The sequence below is a fragment of the Heloderma suspectum genome, chromosome 4 (genome assembly GCF_057233095.1).
Source record: "Heloderma suspectum isolate Gila_16-S chromosome 4, 16-S_ref, whole genome shotgun sequence".
In the NCBI taxonomy this organism is placed as follows: domain Eukaryota; kingdom Metazoa; phylum Chordata; class Lepidosauria; order Squamata; family Helodermatidae; genus Heloderma; species Heloderma suspectum.
Window position 1 is genome coordinate 263,220,595 of NC_139461.1, and position 21,043 is coordinate 263,241,637.

General features: G+C 42.7%; 1 protein-coding gene across 4 annotated transcripts in view; it reads left to right on the forward strand.

Annotated features, from left to right (window-relative positions):
- Nucleotides 1-21,043, forward strand: part of PKP1 (plakophilin 1) — a 91,236-nt gene that overhangs the window by 32,255 nt on the left and 37,938 nt on the right. For all 4 annotated transcript variants that reach the window (XM_084853606.1, XM_084853605.1, XM_084853604.1 and 1 more), the window contains one exon: nt 10,859-10,956. In XM_084853606.1, coding sequence (XP_084709732.1) covers nt 10,864-10,956 — 93 coding nt within the window. In that variant the 5' untranslated portion in view covers nt 10,859-10,863. The remainder of the gene's footprint in view (nt 1-10,858; nt 10,957-21,043) is intronic.

Consider the following 21,043-nt stretch of genomic DNA (forward strand, 5'->3'; position numbering starts at 1 on the left):
AAAAGTTCTTCACCTGGTGCTGGAAAGAATACAGTATAGGTGCCAGGCGAACCTCACTAGGGAGCTCATTCCACAGCTGGGGTGCGGCAGCAGAAACGCCCTCCTCCTAGTAGCCACCCGCCTCACGTCCGTTGGCAGGGTCTCATGGAGAAGGACCGCTGAGGACGATCTTAAGGTCCTATCAAAAATCGATGCACCTTCCCAATGTGGTATCAAAGACATCACTTTGAAATGTCAAAATTTTGACATTTTGCTTTCAAGTACATCTCAGCAGGTGCATTACTTGCACATTTCTTTTGTGCAGTGTCCCAAAACATTTATATCTATTAGAGATGGACAGATCGGTTTATTTCCAATCCCATGTCAGTTTCGCATGTGTTCATCATAGGTCCATTCTGTTCTGTTTTCTATTAATTCACACACACGCACTGTGTGTGTGTGTGTATTTCTCACACACACAGTGTGTGTGAGAGAGAGAGAGAGAGAGGCACAAACATGTGCATTTAAATTATACGCATTTCCCCCCCTAAAATTTGCATCTTTGTCTGCATTTTTGAGCCGAGAACTGCATCAGAAAAATCGGAGAAGTGTGCCTTCTTGAAGTTAACTGCATTCTGATCTGTGTATTAGTCCAAGAAGTGAAAATTAGGTCAGTTCACTTTGAAAAAAAGTAGACTGAATGAAATTCTCCAGTATCCCTAATTTCTTTAGTTTACATTAAATTGAATAAAGTGGTTGATCAATCACAAGATCAATATTTCCATTTGGAATCATTGAAAATATCATTCCTTTTAAAAGTCACTCATCTACTTTCTACCTCATATTAAAGCTCCTTCTGCAGTCATAGAACAACCCTATGGTTTTTCTGCTCCAGAAAAACAAATGGAACCCGGGTGTTGATCTTTAGTTATAGAAATAGCTCAGGAAACACCCAAATATATGTCCTTTTTTAACATCGAAGTACTAAGGTTAGATGTTCTTTTCAAATGAATTGTACATTAAAATGTGTGATTTATGGCAGGAGAGGATATATGTAAACTTTGTAAAAGTGCTGGGCAACTAAAGGGATTCTCAAAAAAACCTGACAACTGAGCAATAATAAGTTACTGAAACCGGATGGTAATCTCTTTAGAGTCCTGATGGAACACAGATAAATAATTGCAGAGAAATAGCCATTTTGGGCAGCCTGCCGGAATGAAAAGTTGCTTATATAATGGCAGTATGTAAAAGAGGTAGAAGCAGATAAGCCTAAATTGAGTATCTTTCATCACGGTAAAAATTATAGCAAGAAACAGAGTAAACATAGGTGACTGACATGGTTTTATAAAAAGAAATAATGCAGTCTATAAATATTCCTCTTCAACAGATGGATTAGTAGGGGTAATAAAGTCCTTTCATCATACTTGCATTTTCAGAAAGCTATCGTAAGCTCAAAGACTTTTGAGGAAGCTTTAATAGTTCCTGGATAACAGGAGAAGTTTGTGCATCTATCACTTACAATGCTTCCAGATGGATGGCTTCTAGCGCTACCAATCAAAAGACATTGTGGAACTAATCCATCTTTCCCTTCTTAATAGATTTTCTCTAGTATGGATGGAAAGAGATAGAAAAAGTAGTGGGAAAACATGGGAAGGTTAGATGACGACATACGGAGCCCATGTAAAATTCCATGAATAAGGTAGTGCAATTGCACAATCAAAACCTCATCTGGAAGTGCCTTTAGTCATTAGAAACAAGAATCAGAAATTGAGGAATGCCCCAAGATATTCAACAACATCTGTCTTGTCCAATGCATTCTGAAAACAAGAATAGTTGGGGAAATGGGGCGGGAGGAGTCCATGAAGTAAAACTATTAATTAAAAACAGCACCATTTATGATACTTTTAATGAGGGACTCTCAAATTGCCTGCTGGCTGGCAGTACAATAGCAGGCAGGATAAGTGCAATGTAGTAAGTGTATGATAGGAGGCAAGATCTAAAATATATCATTGTGATTGGTTTTAAATTAGCTTTAATTTTTGTGCATAGTTTCTGGAACAAAGTAAGATAATTATCTGCAGTGGTCAGAGAGGTCAACGGAATAAACGCAGAGAAAATGTAAATCTATGTTGGCAAGTCATCTGTTGTCAGCAAAGGAAGTCAGAATAAATGGGTGAGGGAGAAAAAGGAGGATTATGTATTGGTTACAGCAAGAAAAAAATGATCTCAGGATAAAGAATAACATGAATTGATATTAAACCGAACAAGAACAAGGATTGTGAAGAGGTCTTCTGTTGTTTTTTCATTTTAAGAAAGACATATTTTGGGAAAAAATGCTTACTTTTATTTTAAGGTGTTACCTGTCACTGATCAGCAGCATCGTCGGCCCACTTCACACATTACATTTTGGCAAATGGGTGTTTGTCCAATGGCCCATCCTGACTTCCTGAACCCATGTGATACAAGGGTTTAAGTGTGTGCTTGAATCTCAATCACTGAAATAAATGGAAGCTAAAACTGCATAAAATTTGCTAGATCTTTCCCATAATGTGTAGTGTAGGCCTTCACACCAGTGAAAAGTGTTAAAGTTCTTTGCAGTGCTAACCTGGCCCCACCCAGCTCCACCTTGCCTCTATATATTTGACATCACACTTTAATGCAATATATTTGCATTCATTGAAACACATTTAGGCTAGCATGATATCATAGAATCAGCTGTAAATTGTTTTTATTTAGGTATGAGACTAATACTTTTTAGGCAGTGGAGTTCTGAATTGCATAGGTTAGCATGGTTTTAGATGCTAAAGAATAATAACATTGGTGATGATACTTACAACCCTGAAGACTTGTGAAAAGTAATCATGGGATAAAATATTTTTGTATGCTTCTTAAGAGGGTCTCTAACTATACTTGATATAGACAGAAGTGTAAGAAGACAACAGGCTTTCCATGAACTAGGCAGACAGGAAGTATAGTTGTGCTTCTTTAATTTGTACAACTAGGCATCAAATGAAAATCTTCCAGTTAAACTGGGAGGAAAGGAGGAAATATCAGGCCTTCACTTATGATTTGAAATGTTCAATGTTATATTGTTCATGTACAAAGTAGGGGAGATCCTTGGCTAATACCATCATTTCTTGGTTCTTCATAAATCAACTGGCTACTAGTAGGAGGCCAGCCTAAGGTAAACATTTGACAGAATATCTGCAACAACAAATAATTGGAGCTGAAAGTCCATAGACAAGAACTGAAATGAGAGATTTCTCTGAAATGTTAAAAATTTAAACTAGTGACCCAATCTCTTAGGATGTGTCACATGCCTCAAAAATCAGCATGCTTCAGGTGCTCATTGCATCAGAACATTTGTGCATAGCTGGCTTTTTAAGGAAAAAATAGCATTATTTGGTGTTGTTTCCCCCAAAGATAGTCATTTTCATATTTTCTACCCCTCTTTAAGTGGTAGAATCTGAACTTTTAGAGAAGTAGGACTCTGTCTTTATAGCAGCATGTCTACTGGTTCATCAGATCTTGCATCCATTTAACTCAAGCACTTTTCCTACTCTTCTATATTAGGCCTGTTTACATATTTGCCAAAGTAGGTACAACAAAGTAGGTACAGTTATCTGGCCTAGGAGAACAGGAAAGTCTTCACCTGATGCTGAAAAGACCATAAGAATGGTGCTAGGTGAATCTATCTGGGAAGACTGTTCCATAAGTGCTGAGTGTCAGGGTGGACACTGAGCCCATAGAATCCCAGAGTAGTTCTGATGCTGAGGAAGAGCAGTCGCTCCTAGGAGAGGAGCGTGCTCCTCTTTCCCAGGACCAACAGCTGACAGATTCCTCCCACCCACATTCCTAGTTTAGTTAGCAGTCCAGGGAGTGACCGAGCAGAGATAGCAGACTTAGTGGATGCGCGACGCAGACGCAGAGAGTGGCACGAGATGGAGGGCACCGAGAGGAGCGTAGTGCCCGGTTGGCGCGCACTCAATCGGCTGCGCCCCAGGGATCCAAGGGAAAAGGGGAGAGATTCTCCCTAGTCCTTAAATACTGCCAGTAATTGCCTTTCAAACGGGGACCAACTGTTCCAACTTAGGGCATAGGGATGCTGCTGCTCAGATCTAGTTGCTACCTGTAGAGTTGTTAAGTTGTAAAAGAAGAATAAAGCTTTGAAAAGAATCCCTTTGTCTGTGTCTGGACTTGGCTACTGGATTAGACTGAGAGAGCCCTCCAAGGAGCCCTTGACACTGAGGTGCCACTACCAAAAGGGCCCTCTTCTTGGTGGTTATCCACCTCACTTCAATCAGAGGACCCACTCAAGAGTAGGTACATATGGGTGAAGGTAGTCTTTCAGGTAACCTGGTCCCAAGCCATTTAGGGGTTAATGGTTAAAACCAGCACTTCAAATTGGGCCTAGGAATGAACCAGGAGCCAGTGCAGCTGACAAAGCATTGGCACAAAATGACCAGACCATACCATTGCCTTGCTCTAGATGTTGCCATACACTGTGTTACCAGTTTCTATGCTCTAGAATAGCTACCTAGCCATAAAGCGTTCATAGTTATGGAGTATGACATGGCTGGGACATTATATCCAAAACCCAAAGGAAGATGTAACATTAAAGTGTAGAATAGCTCTGTCTCACACAATTTTCACAAATTAATTTATTTTCCTTCTGAGTGAAAATGTGAGCACATTTTTACCCCAGCAAGATTAAAAGATACGGCTGCTGGGGATGTTCTAAGAGCCTCAGGCTGTCTACATAATTGGAATTATGCCATTCAAAACACTTGGGTTTACAAAATCCAGTCATGGTCACCTATTAATAAAAATGAACTAGAGTAATGTGTAGAAAGGTGAAGCGTGGAGAATGCCAATGTGTGAGCTTCCAGAAAAATGCCCTTTCCTTTCTCCCAGTACTGTAGGATTCCTGGACAGCTGATTTATTTCCAGCCATAAATTCTGCCATAATCTTACCTGTGTGGATTTGCTTTCCATTCAAAGATTAGAATAGCTTGCTGGTTAGACACCCTTTAAAAAAAACAAGAAGAAACCATAACAGAAACAACAACACCCCAGTCCAAAGCAGTAACAATGCTGCGAAGCGCGTGCGCACGCGCACACAGATTCTGCATGCCATTTTTTGTTTTCAAAAATTCTGGCACCTTGGACTAATTCCCTCTGGGTGTGTGCAGAGTTACTTTCTCCCAGGAGTGATTTTTTTTCAGTTAAAGGGATTCAAGTATGGTAAGCCCGCCCTGCTGCATTTGGAGGGCCTCCTTCTCATTCTGTGGAGTGGGATCCTGGACGTCTTGCCCTGAATGCACTACTGCACCTGTCTAAGGTGCTGGTGGCCCCATAGACATTTCACCAGCTGAAATGTGGAGTGAGGGGAAAAAACCAGGAGACAGTTGATTTACTTTGTGGAAAGAGCTTGAGCTTTTCTCTGGGCTGGCTTTCTCAGCCGAGTGGTAGTGACAGGGAGACCAATACGCATACGTACAGGCTTAGCATATGCACCCTTCCAAATGGCACCAGTCACCTCCACACACTTCTTATTAAAGGACAAATCCCGACATCAGTTTTCCCCAACCTGGGGTCCTCCAGACATTTTGGACTACAGCTCCCAGCATTCCTGCCCGTTGACCATGCTGGCTGGGTCTGATGGGAAGTCCAAAACATCTGGAGGACACCAGGTTGGGGGAGGCTGCCCTACACGATGGTGCAAAACTGGCAGGTATTGGCATTCACACTACATTCTTTTATTGCACACATGTGTGATATGAAGATGAACATGTAGCAGAACTGGCTCTGCTTGATTTTTTTTTCAGGTTTGGCATACTTCAGTTAAGAACGTAAGAAGAGCCATACTGGATCAGACCAAGGGTCCACCTAGTCCAGCATTCTGTTTACACAGTGGCCAACCAGCTGCCCACAGGGAACCCAGAAGCAGGACATGAGTGCAATAGCACCCTCCTGCCCAAGTTCCCCAGCAACTGGTGTACATAGGCATACTGCTCCTGATACTGGAGGTAGCACATAGCTGTCAGGACTAGTAGCCACTGATAGCCTTAAGCTCCATGAAATTCTCCAGTCCCCTTTTAAAGCCATCCAAATTGGGGGCCATCACTACATCTTGTGGAAGTGAATTCCATAATTTAACTATGTGCTGTGTGAAAAAGTACTTCCTTCTGGCAGGGCCTGTAAAATCTGGGTGTTCCACGATCCTCCATGTTAGTGGAGGTGGCAGGTCTGTCCATGTATCTCTTTGCACTTGTAGAGTTGCATTCTTCCAATGAGGAGAGTGAAAGATCTTCTGGGACATCTGTACGTATATCAGAGTGCCTATTTCTATAAATGATTACAGGATCTGGGCGAACAGATTCTGAACAATTGTCTTAGGCTGCTAGTTGCACCAAACTGAATGTAAGAAAAATGATTTCAATTTTATGTTGGTGTGATTGTTGTTGTTGTTGTTGTTGTTCAGTCGTTCAGTCGTGTCCGACTCTTCGTGACCCCATGGACCATAGCACGCCAGGCCTTCCTGTCCTAGAAATATGATTACGACTCAATCCGTGTAGTTCTGTTTGGCAGTATCTGGGTGGGGGAAAGGGCCTATCTTATTGCTATCTTGGGGGCAGTCTTGGAAGTAGATTATTGTCACAGAACTATTGCAGGTGAAGTGGCAGCATAGTTTCTCCTGTGAGCACTCAGAGACCTTCAGGTATGTGTGAGACTTGTTGGATTACATGTGGGGACCTGATGAAATGAACAGAAGGACCAATGAATAATTACAGTATGCTTGTAAAGGAAGCATTTACAAGAATGCTACCTTGTAAAATTATTCCCAGTGGACTAAGGCAAAAAAAATGTGTAAGTGTAGTCTGTCATCATGTCAACCTATTTATATAACATCCGTCCCATAAGAGAATCATGTTAGGAGAAAATGCCATTTTGTACACTACTCCTCTGGCCCTGCACACTTCCCACAGAAGCAATACACTGTAGTATTGCGTTTATATTATATTATATTATTTATTTATTATATTTGTATCCCACCTTTTTTCCTCCTCAAGAAACCCAAGACGGCGCACATAATCTTCCTCCTCTTCATTTTATCCTCACAACAATCCTGTGAGGTAGGTTGTGTGGAGAGTCTGTGAGTGGCCCAGAGTCACCCAGTGAGCTTCCATGGCTGAGTGGGGACTAGAACCTGGATCTCCCAGCTCCCAATCCAACACTCTAGCCACTACACCACACTGGCTCTAATTTATATTAGAGAAATTGACGAATGGGGATCATGTTCAGATAGTACATGGAGCCACTGAGTGTCAAAACTGTAACACCAGTAACTCAAGAGAGTTCCATGTGTTTTCATTCCCATATGAGTGTAATGTTGAGTGGATTCTATGCCCATTTGTGCAGCAGCATGCTGGAGAAGAGAGCTCAGAACAGCATTTTGACCTCACAACAACCCCTTGAGCTAGGCCAGGGTCCCGGTAAGAGATAGCAATTTGCTGAAGAACAATAACTAGTTACCTTGCTGGTTTAGAGGTACTTCATGTTTTATGTTGCAGTTGTGTTTGCTATAGCTATACTGGTGTTTGCTGTGTAAATGCATAAAGTGTGATGGAGATGCATTCCTCTAAGCTGCAATGGGCCATGGGTCCCTGGCATGTGTGCACCACGTAGGCATACATTTCTCATTCACATTTCATGTGTTTACTGTAGCAAACACAGCGTTAACCACAGTGTATCCTAGACAAACACAGTTGCCACATAAATTGTGAAGCTGGCCAAATTTGAACCTTTTATTTGATTATGTTGCCATCCCACCTTTTATCCATCATCTCAAGGCAGCTTACATGGAGTTCCCAGGCAGTCTCCCTTCCAGGCAGTGCCCAAAGCCAGACCTGCTTAGCTTGAGCAAGGTGGCGGCATCATTTACCCTCAGACAATGCCCTGAGAGCACTGTACTCTACATCAGCCTTTCCCAGCTGGACACTCTCCAGGTGTCTTTGACTACAACTCCCACCATCACCATCCAAGAAGCTGAGGAAGATGGGAGTTACAGTCCAACACATCTGAAGGGCACCAGGTTGGGGAAGTCTGCTCCATGTAGCCACTATTCCAACACAGTCCAAGGCACTTTCAGAATGGAATACCCCAGACTGCCTTTCTCCTTGTAGCAATTCCAAAAGGGTTTTTCCTTAATCTCCTAGAGCTAAATAAAATACTACACTTGCAAAAAGCAGATGCAAGTCTGGGAAAACTTGCTAAGCCTGTAATGAAACCCAGCCTCTCCTTGCCCCTATTAGGCCGATCTGCTCTAGGTCAGGAGAGTGCTCTAAGACAGGGAATAACCTCATAGAACAGAAAGTGGCTAGAGGTTTGATTGGGTTTTTAAAAATTATGATGATGAGGAGCTGGGAATGCAAGCACACAATTCCCAAGAAACAAAGATAACAGAGAGAGAGAGAAACTGTGAACCATCCAACCTACTCTCCATCCTGCATGTATGGGAAATGGCTCAGGACTCTTGGCTTGCAGCAACAGCTTGTATAAAAGAGCCCTCATACCACAGCACCAAAATATCGCACCACTAAGCTCTTTATGGATGTCTCTTTAACTCCCCACAAACCCTTGTTATATGTTTGGGATGTAGCCGTAAGAAAAGATATGTGTTCTTCACAATGTATGTTTGAATCATTGTTCCACATTGGATGCGTATTACCACCCATAATTGGCTTAACTGTGCATCATGTTCCTCATTCAAAAACATAGTAATCTCTATAAGAATTTTATTAACATATTTTTGAATAATTGCTACACACCACATCCATAATTAGTTCAATTGCACAGACTTTGCGCATCCAGTCATTAGTTTTTCCATGGATCGAACGATAAAATTCTCATACTTGCTCCCTGTTCAGAACACTTATCCACAATAGGAAATATACTGTTTTTGCATCGGAAGTGTGAAATGGGTTATTTGCAGCTTCCTTAGGGTTCTCTTGTATGTATACTCAAGTAAACCTTCATTCCTGCATGGGTGGTTTGCCCTTCGAGTGGCCACGAATAGACCTTTCTCTTTGAGAATGCTTTGTATATATGAAATGGCCAATAGTGGTAATGAGCAGAGATTAACAGTGCAACCCTGTACATGTCTTCTCAGAAGTGAGTCCCATGGAGTTCAGTGCTTACTCCCTGGTAAGTGGGTATGGTATAGTATTTCAGCCTCAGCCTCATATTTTGGGTGTCTCCATGCCTCATTTGATTGCTAATAATTGCAACTCAGTGGTTATGGCCAACTTTTGGCTTCATGCTTACCTCCTCTGATGCATTTCTCGCACACCATTATTACAAAGTTCTAGACCAGGTGGGGCATTGACATGACATATTATGAGAAATCATATCAATTTTGTGAAATGTTACAGAATATATTTTGTATATTCTGTTTCAGTGCTTTTTTCTCCCTGCGCTGTTTTATTTTTTGCTGCTACCCCTCTGTAATTTTGCTACCCCTCTGTAATTTGTCATATACAGCTGAGAATATCTGCTGATGGAGATCCTTGATAACTCAAAAGCCTGGCTACTTCTTGCAGCAGTAGGACTTGGTCCTATAAAATATAATTGCCTTGGCCACTTTTATAGATTTTTTTCCTCTGGGAATATCCCACAACAGCCAACTGTCTATATAGCACAATCACTCAGAAAACAGCGAGATGTGGCAACTGACTCCAGGCTACGCTCATCAAATCTTCTGTGTGATGCTTATTGCTCAGAAAGGGCAGGTACTTTGGTGCAAATCGCCTTTAATTTTACATGCTTTCCCCTCCCTTTAATCAGACCTTGGATGTCTACTGTTGACGCATCCAATGTCAGTGAAAGTTTTGGAGGACAAAAGATTTCTCATCATTTTAGACATCTGTTTACATTCTGTTGCCTTCTCAATGAGATATTAAGGATTTGACAACTTCTGATTTTTGTTGCTGAAGACAGTGAACAAGGCCTTGGTCAATATTTGTACACTATGCTAACATTCAAAGGAAAGGGAAGTGAGAGTTTCCTCATAGGGCTTTGGAAACAAGGGCATTTGGAAAAGATTCTATGAAAGGAATGGTTCCATTACAAACTTTTGTGAGAGAACAATGTACAGTATCATGATGATCTATGTCACAAATTAAGGTATGGGTCAGATCATCTTTGCTTATACTGAATATATGTGTTACAGATGCTTTGTATGTGTGTGTGTGTGTGGGGGTACAGTTTAACCTGTTGTGGGGGGCTCGGGGGGTATCAAATGGACAGAAATCACATCTCCTAGCATATATCAAGAAGGAGTGTATGGGTTGCAGAATATCCTCTTGGCAGCCTGACTTGTAAAATTGGATTTTATATGATAGAGGTGATATGAGTGCTCTCCCTTGGATGTTTGCCCATCACTATCCAGCATCTGACATGTAAAAAAAAACACTAAGAATAATTTGACATCTTTGTCATGAAATGAATGGTCAGCTGAATGAATTGTCTAAGCAGCTTTTGAGCTGAAATGATATTATACACAAATCCAGAAGCTGGTAAGATTTCAGATTCAAATTCAACTTTCTGAATTCCACACAACTTAAGAACTTTGTCTTGACCCAACAAGAGTCAGGTGAACTGGCTTTCACTTGCCAATAGCTGCTTAGATTTGTGTATAATGAAGCCATATCCATTAGGAAAACATCTCTCTTCTCCTTGATGTTCTTTGACCCCACTGTTTTTTACTCTCAAAAGACAGAGGAGAGAGATTTATTTCCCTGAGAGTGCAAAGTACTCTGCTTGAATCAGAGTTCAGAGCTCATCTTTTTCACACCTAACACTCTTGCTCTGCTTGCAGGTTCCATGTACGATGGTCTGGCTGATGGTTACAGCTATGGAACAGCCCGTGGTAGCTACTATGCCAAAGCCCACACAGGAAACAATTGGGGCCATTCGGTAAGGTTTTCTCTTAGACCCTCCCTATTCATGATGTTTGGACCTGATGGTGGGGATCTTCAGTTACAAAGCACCCGATAAAGCAGGGATGTTGAACCTCGGGTCCATGGCCAAATCCAGCCCACCTGGGTTCCCAATCTAGCCCTCTGGGGTTTCCCAGCTGGCCACGCCCCTTTCCCTCAACCATTGATTCTTTGGTGTTTTCCTGGCTTTTGTGACGTTTTCCCCCCATTCTAAACGGTTGAGATGCCTCTCCTTAAGTGTTAATTACTGGCAGTAAAGCTTTAAGATAAAATATGTTGGTATTACGTTGGTATTTCTAGTATTTCTTGGCTCTGCCTGTTTTGCCTTCGGCCCCACCCACCACTGTAATGCGGCCCCTGAGAAATTGAATACAGTCCTTCTCTGAAATTGAATTCAGTCCTTGGGCTGAAACAGGTTCGACACCCCTGCAATACAAGAAGATCAAGAATTAGGCAAGAATTAATTCTTGCCATAAAGGAAGACTTTAAGAGAACAATTTTCTGTCTTAGAACTGTAGCTCCTTCAAAACAAGAACGAGACATTGCTGTTATGCTATTTGAAGTGTTGCTCAATTTATTTATTTATTTATTTATTTATTATTAAATTTACTAATCGCCCATCTGGCTGGTCACCCAGCCACTCTGGGCGATGTACAACATACAATAAAAACAGTTTTAAACAATAAAATTCTACAATAAAAACATTTTCTAAAATACCCTAACCCACCCCAAATGCCTGCCTGAACAACCACATTTTTAATGCACGACGGAAGCTCATTAAAGAGGGGGCATGACGGAGTTCCCTAGGGAGGGAGTTCCACAGAGTGGGGGCCACCACAGAAAAGGCCCTCTCCCTCGTCCCCACCAGTCTAGCTGTCCTGGCTGACGGGGCAGAGAGAAGGCCATCCGAGGCTGATCTTGTTAAGCGGCCTGTCTTAGTTATTCTAGATCCCAATTATCTTGTGCAAAGAGATCCCTCTGAATCTACGTATCTGTACAACTTGTTGAGATCTTGTGAGATTTGCTGGAGCCAAACAGAAGCAGTGTTTGAACAGAACAAGTAAGATGGTGGAGTAGTAAAAGAAAGGGAGACGCCAGAACTTGGCTAAACACAGGCTGCAACCTTGTAACTCTTTCAAAGATGGCACCTGCGATAGCACTAGTAGCAGCGTGCAGGGTAGCTGCTTAGCGCCTAACCCATGCCCAGGGGAACTGACCTGGCTGTCCCACTTCTTTCATCACTGGGCATCTTCCTGGCTCAATCCTGAGCCAATCCCTATCCATGACCCTGCCCTACCCCTTGGGATTGTGTAGGGTGTTCCCCACCCAGTAGCCTCCCAGCACTACTGTGAAGAGTCCACCACACCCATCCCACTAAGAGAGCTTTGCAGAATTCCTACATTTAAGAGCACCTTCCACTCCTTTCCTAACTAAAGAGCTTCTCTTCCTTATAATGGTCTTCCTGCCACAACAGGAGAAGAGCTTAGTATTGCTTCCTTCCCACTCCCACTAACCTCAAAACGAAAACGACAATCCCCTTAAACACATTAGGAAGACAAGCACAGATGAACCACAGGCTAGGGATGGGGAAGAAATTTGTTCAGTTCACACAGAAATACGAAGTTACCTAATTTCACACTTTCGAACCAATGTGAGAATTGACACTCAGTTATCCTTCGAAATTTGCTTTTCTCCAAATTTTGCAGCGGCGTTCTCCAATCCAAAAATACATATAAAAATGCATATATTGGGGGGAAATGCACACAAATAATGCATTTAGTCATGAAAATCACATTACAAATGGATTATATTAGGAAAATTGCTTGCTAAAATGTGTATATTAGGCAAAATTGCATATAGAAATGCAAATACTTGTTGCCTAGAAAACCAGAATCACAGCACTTGTATATATCCTTGTGTTGTGAGGAGGGGAGGGCCCACTGATGTGGGCCTGAGGAAAAGTCACTCTTTGGAAGCTAGTATTGGCTTAAGGAAGAAATCACCCACTGGCGCCAATGGGAGATTTCTTCCCAATGCAAATAGCACCTTCAGAGGAACGATTTTCTTCCTCTGAAGGAAGAAGAAACGGTTACAATTCCCCTCCATTGCTGCTGTGATCCCAATAACTATCACTCACCCCACAACTGATGTGATTCACTTAAAAAAAAACCCAGCATGTTAAAAGAAAATATGCATTTAGTGTCATGTCCAGTTTGGTGTCCCACACAGTCAAGAACAGGGAATCTCCGACAGAAACAACTAGTAAGGTCCAGGAAGTGACTGCATATCCCATTAAGAGTTCTTCCAGACGAGGCTTTGATGTTGCCATTGGCCTGCCCTGTTCATGGAATTTTATGGAGTGCCCAGACATTGTTGTCTTCTACTCGTAGACCTCCCATTTACCCACCACTTCTTCCATCTCTTTCCTTGCCACGGAAAATCAATTGAGGATGAAAAGTTGGTTAGTGGAGTGCCAGGAACAACCCATGTGCAAGCACCTTTAGACCTTCGTAGCCTCACCAGGCCTAACATAATGTTTAAAAGCTTGGGATCTCCACCTCCCATCCTCCTTAACAGCTTGGTCTCCCAGTCCTGCTGCCACAGCCAACATGATATGGAAAGGTAAACACCACAGGTAGATAAACTCCACAGATAGGTAAAACCACAGGTAGGTAAACTCCACAGATAGGTAAACTCCACAGGTAGCAATCCAATGGCTTTTGTGTGGGTTGTGTGCCTTGTGGTCTCAGAAACACTTTACTAATCAAGGTAACTGTATATAAATAAAGATCCTCTGGTATATATTTGTCCCTTTGGGATGTTGAAGCCTATACCATAACATTTTCTTAGTTCCTCCCTTCATAGCAACCACTGAATGTGTACAGAAATAAGTCCCAGAACAAGCTGTATATTTGTCCTGTATGGGAAAAGGACCTTACATTTTACCTAAGGTGGAGTTTGACTACCAAAGTTGTCAGCCTGATGAAGGGGTTTGTAGTCTACAGTAGCTGAGGCCACAATAAATCTGTTAGCCTTCAAGATGCTACAGGGCCATCAGACATTAGACTCAAAGGTTTCTGTATGAGAGCTTGTGCTCTGTTCTGCTTTCATTTTTGCATATCTTCTTCCACTGATCCCTTATACATAAATGAGACACATGTGACTAAAGTGTTCTTCATTTGTTCCTGGAGTAACACATACACGCATGCACGCACGCATGCAAATATGCAAGCGGAATGTAGTATACACATATACTGTACATGCCTTCAGCACACAGTATAGCCAGCAATCCTGTATCAGCTTCCCAGAAATCAGGTGCTGCAACCCCACCTGCCTCTCATCGCCTTTTAGCTAATTCTACCTAAACTATTCTCTCAAATTCAAGCTGCAAACTGGCTCCAAACTGTTTCTCTGTCCCCTATTAAGCTAGAGGAATGGCTATCATCTCCTTCCCAGACTCTGATGGGTATTACAATCCGAAATATGGAGAATGTTTCCCAGGTATCAGGAGAACACTGTGTGTGTGTGTGTGTGTATATATATGCAGATAGATAGATAGATAGATAGATAGATAGATAGATAGATAGATAGACAGACAGACAGACAGAGATATAGACACACATACAGAGAGAAAGAGACAGTTTCTAGGTTCTCTTTTTTTTAGAAATATTTTATTAATCAGTCATGAAATGACTATTGCTGACGCATGTTAAAAAAAAATTGTAAGCGGCGGTATTTATAGGCTGGGTAGAAGGCTACTCATTGCAGAGCACACACCTAACAATGTGCTATATAAACTCAAAGCAGGAGGTGCTACTGTCAGACAGATTCAGGCAAAAATGAGAGAACAAACATGCTGTGCAAGTAATAAAGGGGGCAGGGACCAAAAGGATAATAGAATCTGTTGGGTGTTGGTTAAATCCATTTCTGTATGATTTTCCCATGACCTGGGTCAGGATATAAAGTTGCTGTTTACTATGACATGGTAACATTTTCAAACGCTCTTCTCCTAAATACACTGTAAGGAAATCCACACATCCATTTGTGCGTGCACGCGTGCACGCAAGTGTGTGTGTGTGTACATATGTAGGTGAGCACAGGCTACCCTGGAGTTTATCAGCCTTTGGGCCTCAGTCCAGATGGGAGTGGGAGACCACAATGTGCCCCCCACACACACACCCAAAGGCTGATATATCCAAAGATGGTTTGATATAGAGACTGATGGGCAGACTGACAGCCAGCTAAGCCATTATTAGGACCCTGGAGCCCCGTACAAATGTGGAACAGAGTTAAAAAATAGAATATGTAATGGAGAGGGCACTGGAACACAGTCTCGTCTTGACTCTTAACTCACTCAAAAAAAATAATGGAAACAGAGGTGAGGGAACCTAAGAAACAGAAGAAAGAAAGGGAAGCTAGCAAAGTGTTGGTGCCTGGTTCAAGGTTCCATGAAAACTAAGCTCAACACCCTTGTCTCTCAGCTTGGTTATAGGAGGAATAAAACACTGTGCTTAATGTCAGCAACTCATAGCAGTCATACTGCTCTCTCTCATGACAAGACCCCCTTGTCAGTGGCCCTGATATTGCAGCTGTGTTCTCCAAAACAGGAGATCCCTTGGGGTCCCAGAAAGGTAGTTTTTGAACTCAGGGTGGAATTGGGCAGCCACATTGAAATGGAAGGGGCTTGTCTGCAGCGATGTTGGTTTCATGGGAATGAAACTCTATCTGAGGTTCTCAGGCAGCAAGCAAGATAGATAGATAGATAGATAGATAGATAGATAGATAGATAGATAGATTTACTTACTTACTTACTTACTTACTTACTCGCCCATCTGGCTGGTCACCTGGCCATTCTGAGCAATGTACAACCGTACAATTTAAAACAGTAAAATTACACATTAAAACATTGTTTAAAAATATCCTAACCCACCCCAAATGCCTGCCTAGCACAAGATAGCACAAGCAAAAGGGAAAGGCCCCGGAAATGTGGGTTTGGCACCAGAGAAAGAGAGTGTGTGTGCTGGGAATGGATCATGAGCTTTGGGCAGCAAGCCGGATGAACCCTGAGCAGATCTTAGAGCTGCATGACAGATCGTCTGTCTGCACAGAGTTCCATAATTAAAAAGTGCACAGGCTGGCTGGACCTAACAGTACTTATAAACTTCAGGTTCAGAGCACAAAGGAGCAATGACTTGGGTAGGCTCAGGGTGAGGTTGAAGAAATGATACAATAGTGTGGATCTGGGGATGAATAGAAGATATCCTCTCGACTCCTGGCATCTTGATTGAGCTAAGCTTTACAAAAGCCATTCTTCTGAGAGACAATTACTTAGAACAAAGGGTGCCAGCTGGTGCTTTATCCTACTGTGATCTATCCTGAGATGAGGATACTTTTGGATTGGACCATGTTTCCTGCCAGGGCATTAGATTGGCCGATTTAAAGTTGCCTTCATGGATTATTTGACCAGGGTGGTTACCTGTCATTCAGGAAGGAATTTTCATTTATCCAGATTTCCCAAGGTTTGCATACTGCAGGAGGGCAAAGCCTCTTAATTCGATTAAGATAGAGGACATAGAAGCCATGGACATCAATTACCACAGGAGTGGGCTACTTCCAATGGTTTAGCCTACAATTCCCATAATCTTTGACCTTTGGCTATGCTGGCTAGGGCTGATGGGAGTTGTAGGCCAAAACATCTGGAGGTCCACAAGTTGCCAGTCTCTAACCTAGAGACAAGGGGAGCTATATTTAGCACAAAGCATCTTTTCCTGGTCACCGTGTAGTGAGATTTTTATGGAACTGGATCATTTGTAGAGTCAAATGAATGCTGATCGCCAGCCAGGAATAGTTGAATAAACATTATTTTTTGAAGCTTGCCCATGATTGGGACTTGTGCCAGATAGTTCCAAAGATGCATTTTACATGGATCTCACTACAAGACAATTGGAAAAATTAGAGTGTGAGAAAAATGTTCTCCCACCGAATCTACCTTCAGGTCCTCATCAGACTATGAGAAAACCACCTTTGCACCAAATGATGAAGAGCAGTACAAAAGAGTGAAGAGTGGCTGGGTGACCAGCCAGATGGGCGATTAATAAATTTAATAAATAAATAAATATCTAATAAATACCAGATCTGCTTTGTCTTCAGGAAGATTAGAAGAATAGAAATGGAAAGTTATAAAAGAAAAATTCAGAACAGAGAAGGGCAGGAATATTTCAAATGTGGAGGATTTTTCTTGCTGGTTTTGCAGTTTCTCTGTTCCAGTTGAGTGTAACAGTCTGGAGTGAATTCATTTCGCAAGAAAGATCAAGGGTGTGCATCGCACATCAGTCAGGGTGGTATACCATCATATTTTATTGCCTTGGTTTTCCCCTCCGGCCTGAGAGACACTCCCTACTTCAACATGTTTGTGCAAAATGTTTCACCTCCACGTCATCTGCTGCTCTAGACACAAACCACCAGCTGTGTGTGTGTGTGTTTTAATCAATCAGATCATTTGTAGAAAATATTGGTTTGCTAGCTGTAGAAATTAGAAACACCCATAGCTGCATTCAGTTTTCATCTAAGCTGTTTTTGTGCCTCACTTTCTCCAGCTAACCAGCATGGAGAATGGTAGTGATGCACTTCTAAGAAGTACTTGGTGACCACATATCTAAAGCCATACAAATTGAAATATATTATTATGTCCCTTAATTGCTTTGTGAATCATTTTCACCATGTGATAAATTGCAATAATAGTTATTTACTCAACTCTTGAGGGTGTTGAGAGAGATTTAATGATTCAAAAAAGGAGGTGGAGTGTATTTGGTTTGGTGAGTGACAAGGTGTGTAGGCCTGGATTACTGTGATATTATCTGTGAAGCACTTGCAGCACTAAAGAACTATATGAAGCTGATGCTGACAGTGATGGTGGTAGTGGTGGAAATCTATGTTCCATCTCTCCTGGTTAGAGTGCTGTAGGATCCTGTTGTATGCTGATGTTATGCTGATTGATTTAGCAAACTGCCAGTGGGGCAGGGGGTTAGAATGCTGGACTAGATAGACCTTTCATCTGATCCAGCATGGCTCTTCTTATTTTCTTATGTTCATCATTGTGGCAAGAAGCAGTGGTTTAATTACACAAACTTCATATCAAATTTGAAGATAAAGGATGTGGTGACAATGAGGATCCCCCATCTTGACATTTCTGTAGCATTTAATGTCATTAGCTGCATCCATCCAGCATTGCTCAGAGGTGCAAGTAGAAACAGATTTGCTTAAAGCAGCCATCTTCTATTGGAAATGGATATGCGTCTACTAGGTAAAAGAGAGCAGACAAAGTATCATTGTCAGTTCATAGTTTTTGTGACCTGGGAATAGAACCTGATCCTACACCAAACCCCCTTTAAAAAGTTTCCTTGGGAAGAGTAAATCACCATTAAATTAGTCTGTGCTGTAGATTTGCCCAAACATTTGTTTCCCATCAAGCTGAAAGGGTTCAGCACATTCATGTTGCCTCTATATTATTTTCAGTATCAGCTGTGTTGATTCAATGCCCTTGGTACCCAAAATGCCCTGGTTATTCTAATTCTGCAGCTGATCCCCCATCCCAGACCAAGCCACAGAGTAGGGAACAAGTGGGATCAGCCTTGTTGGCATAAAATTAAATGAGTGATGTCCAGAAGCTGGTGTACTCAATTCCACACAGTTTTGTACATTCCTCTACCCAGTTCCATTCCTTGTATTTCCAGTTTAATGCTATCTTGAGAAATGAGCAGGCAGGCCTCTGCTTTCTAGATCCTATTCCAGAGTTTTCCTTGGCTGCATCCAAATTCATTTTGGCTCTATTCAAGGCTGTCTGATCATATAAGCTTACCTTGGCTACACTTTCTTTGATAAGTCAAAATATGCTTTTATTCCAGCAAAGGGGAATAATAGGAACAACAACCTGGCAGAGAGGCTGGGGCCCTGGGGCATTTGCTGCAAATCCAAGCTAGCTGTTCTTTTTCCATTAAAGACTTAAATAAGATATTATTTATGTGAGGATCCTGTTTTCTTTTGCATTTATCCCATGTCATATCTGGAAGGAGAATAAACAAAAATATGTTTGTGTACAACATGTGTACAAATATCAATCTCCTTTTTTGCCCTGCGTTTTGGAAAGCCAGACCACATTTCATTGCTATTGAGTTATATTAACAAGTTCTTCTTCCCAATGAAGCTTGGGAACTGTGAATGCCAAGTTATTAGCTTTGGAAAGACACTTTTCTGTTAAACGAATCCTTAGAAGCAAGTCAGTGCAAGTACAGCTTGGGTGGGGTGAGATACACAAGACGTCTCCTGCAGAGATATGGAAAAACAGCTTCTTTTGTATAAAAAGAAACTCATGATTAAAACTGGTGCCTGCATTCTGCTAGACGTTGTGGCCTTGGTATCACAGGGTTCTCTGACTTTAAAAGTTCTGAATTTCATTCTTTCCCAAGATTCTAAGCATTGCAGTTTGTTATTTCATCCTGAAACATCTGCAAGTTAAACATAAAAGTCATAAATGCACTTCTGATGTGCTATGACAGACAGCAGCTGGGAAGTGACCATATCTTCTCAAGGTTAACAGGAATGAAAAAGTTCTCTCTCTTTCTCAGCGAGGGTACATTCTGTCTGCAAAATGCCTGGCTGAATTTGGAAGGCTAAAGCATGAATTAAGGCAGGGGTCCCCAACCCCCGGGCCACAGACACAGACGGGCTAACAGGCCAGTCCCGGTCCATGGCCTGTTAGCTGTCAAGGGCTCCTTGGAGGCCTCTCTCAGTCTAATCCAGTAGCCAAGTCCAGACACAGACAAAGGGATTCCTTTCAAAGCTTTATTCTTCTTTTACAACTTAACAACTCTACAGGTAGCAACTAGATCTGAGCAGCAGAGTACCTATGCCCTAAGTTGAAACAGTTGGTCCCTGTTTGAAAGGGAATTACTGGCAGACCCCTGAACTTAAGGACTAGGGAGAGTCCCTCCCCTTTTCCCTTGGATCCTCTGGGCGCAGCCTTTGTTTGCGCGCCAACCGGGCACTACGCTTCCTTTCCGCGCCCTCCATCTGGCGCCACTCTCTGCGTCTGCGTCGCACATCCACCAAGTCTGCTATCTCTGCTCGGTCACTCCCTGGACTGCTTTCTAATCTAGGAATGCTGGTGGGAGGAATCTCTGTCAGCTGTGGGCCCTGGGAAAGAGGAGCGCGCTCCTCTCCCAGGAGCGACTGCTCTTCCTCAGAATCAGAACTACTCTGGGATTCTATGGGCTCAGTGTCCACCCTGACATTAGCAACCGGGCCGCAGTAGGGGTGTGCGAAACAGATTAGGATTGCTGAGTCTGCGCAGTGCTCTATCCAGTGTGGTGTGTGGCTGATGAAATGGAGCGGGAGGGTACTGTGCACCTGCGCAGGGCAGCGATGGGCGGAGAGGAGGCCGTGGCCCTGGCTAATATGCGGCCAGCATGGGGTGCTTCTCTCTCTGCTCTCGTGGCCCCACGCTTTCACGGGGCCAGGTTGGAGTGGGCACCATGGCCGGCTACAGCGTGGAGGAGCGCGGCTGCCCCAACAGCCTGGACTACAGGCTTTACTTCAGTGAGTCCTCCGGGGCCGGGCCGGGATGGGATGGCGAGGAGCAGGGCTGAAAAGCCTTCCCACTGAAGGCGGCCCCTGCACGCATGTGAATGCGAGTATGAATGAAAGGGATGGAGCGGCATGCCTCTTCATCGGGAGGCTGTTCATGGGGCAGCAAGCAGCCAGCCTGGGAAAGCTGCCGCCACTGCAGGGCTTCTCCGTTTGTGCCACGGCTGCGCCTGGAGTGTCCTCGTTTAAAGAAATGATAACAAGCCAGGATCATAAAAATGTAGCACAGTCGACCTTTGGCGTTATTGATGATGATGAAAGTTAAAGTAATTCCATAATAGTAATATGCAATCCTCAACATGCTGGGGAGTTAAGCCACATTGATCACAGTGGGACGTATTTGTGGGCGATAATAATAATTTTATGTTATTAATGTCAATTATTATTTTATATTAATGTCAAAGGTCAGCCCTGGGAAGCTT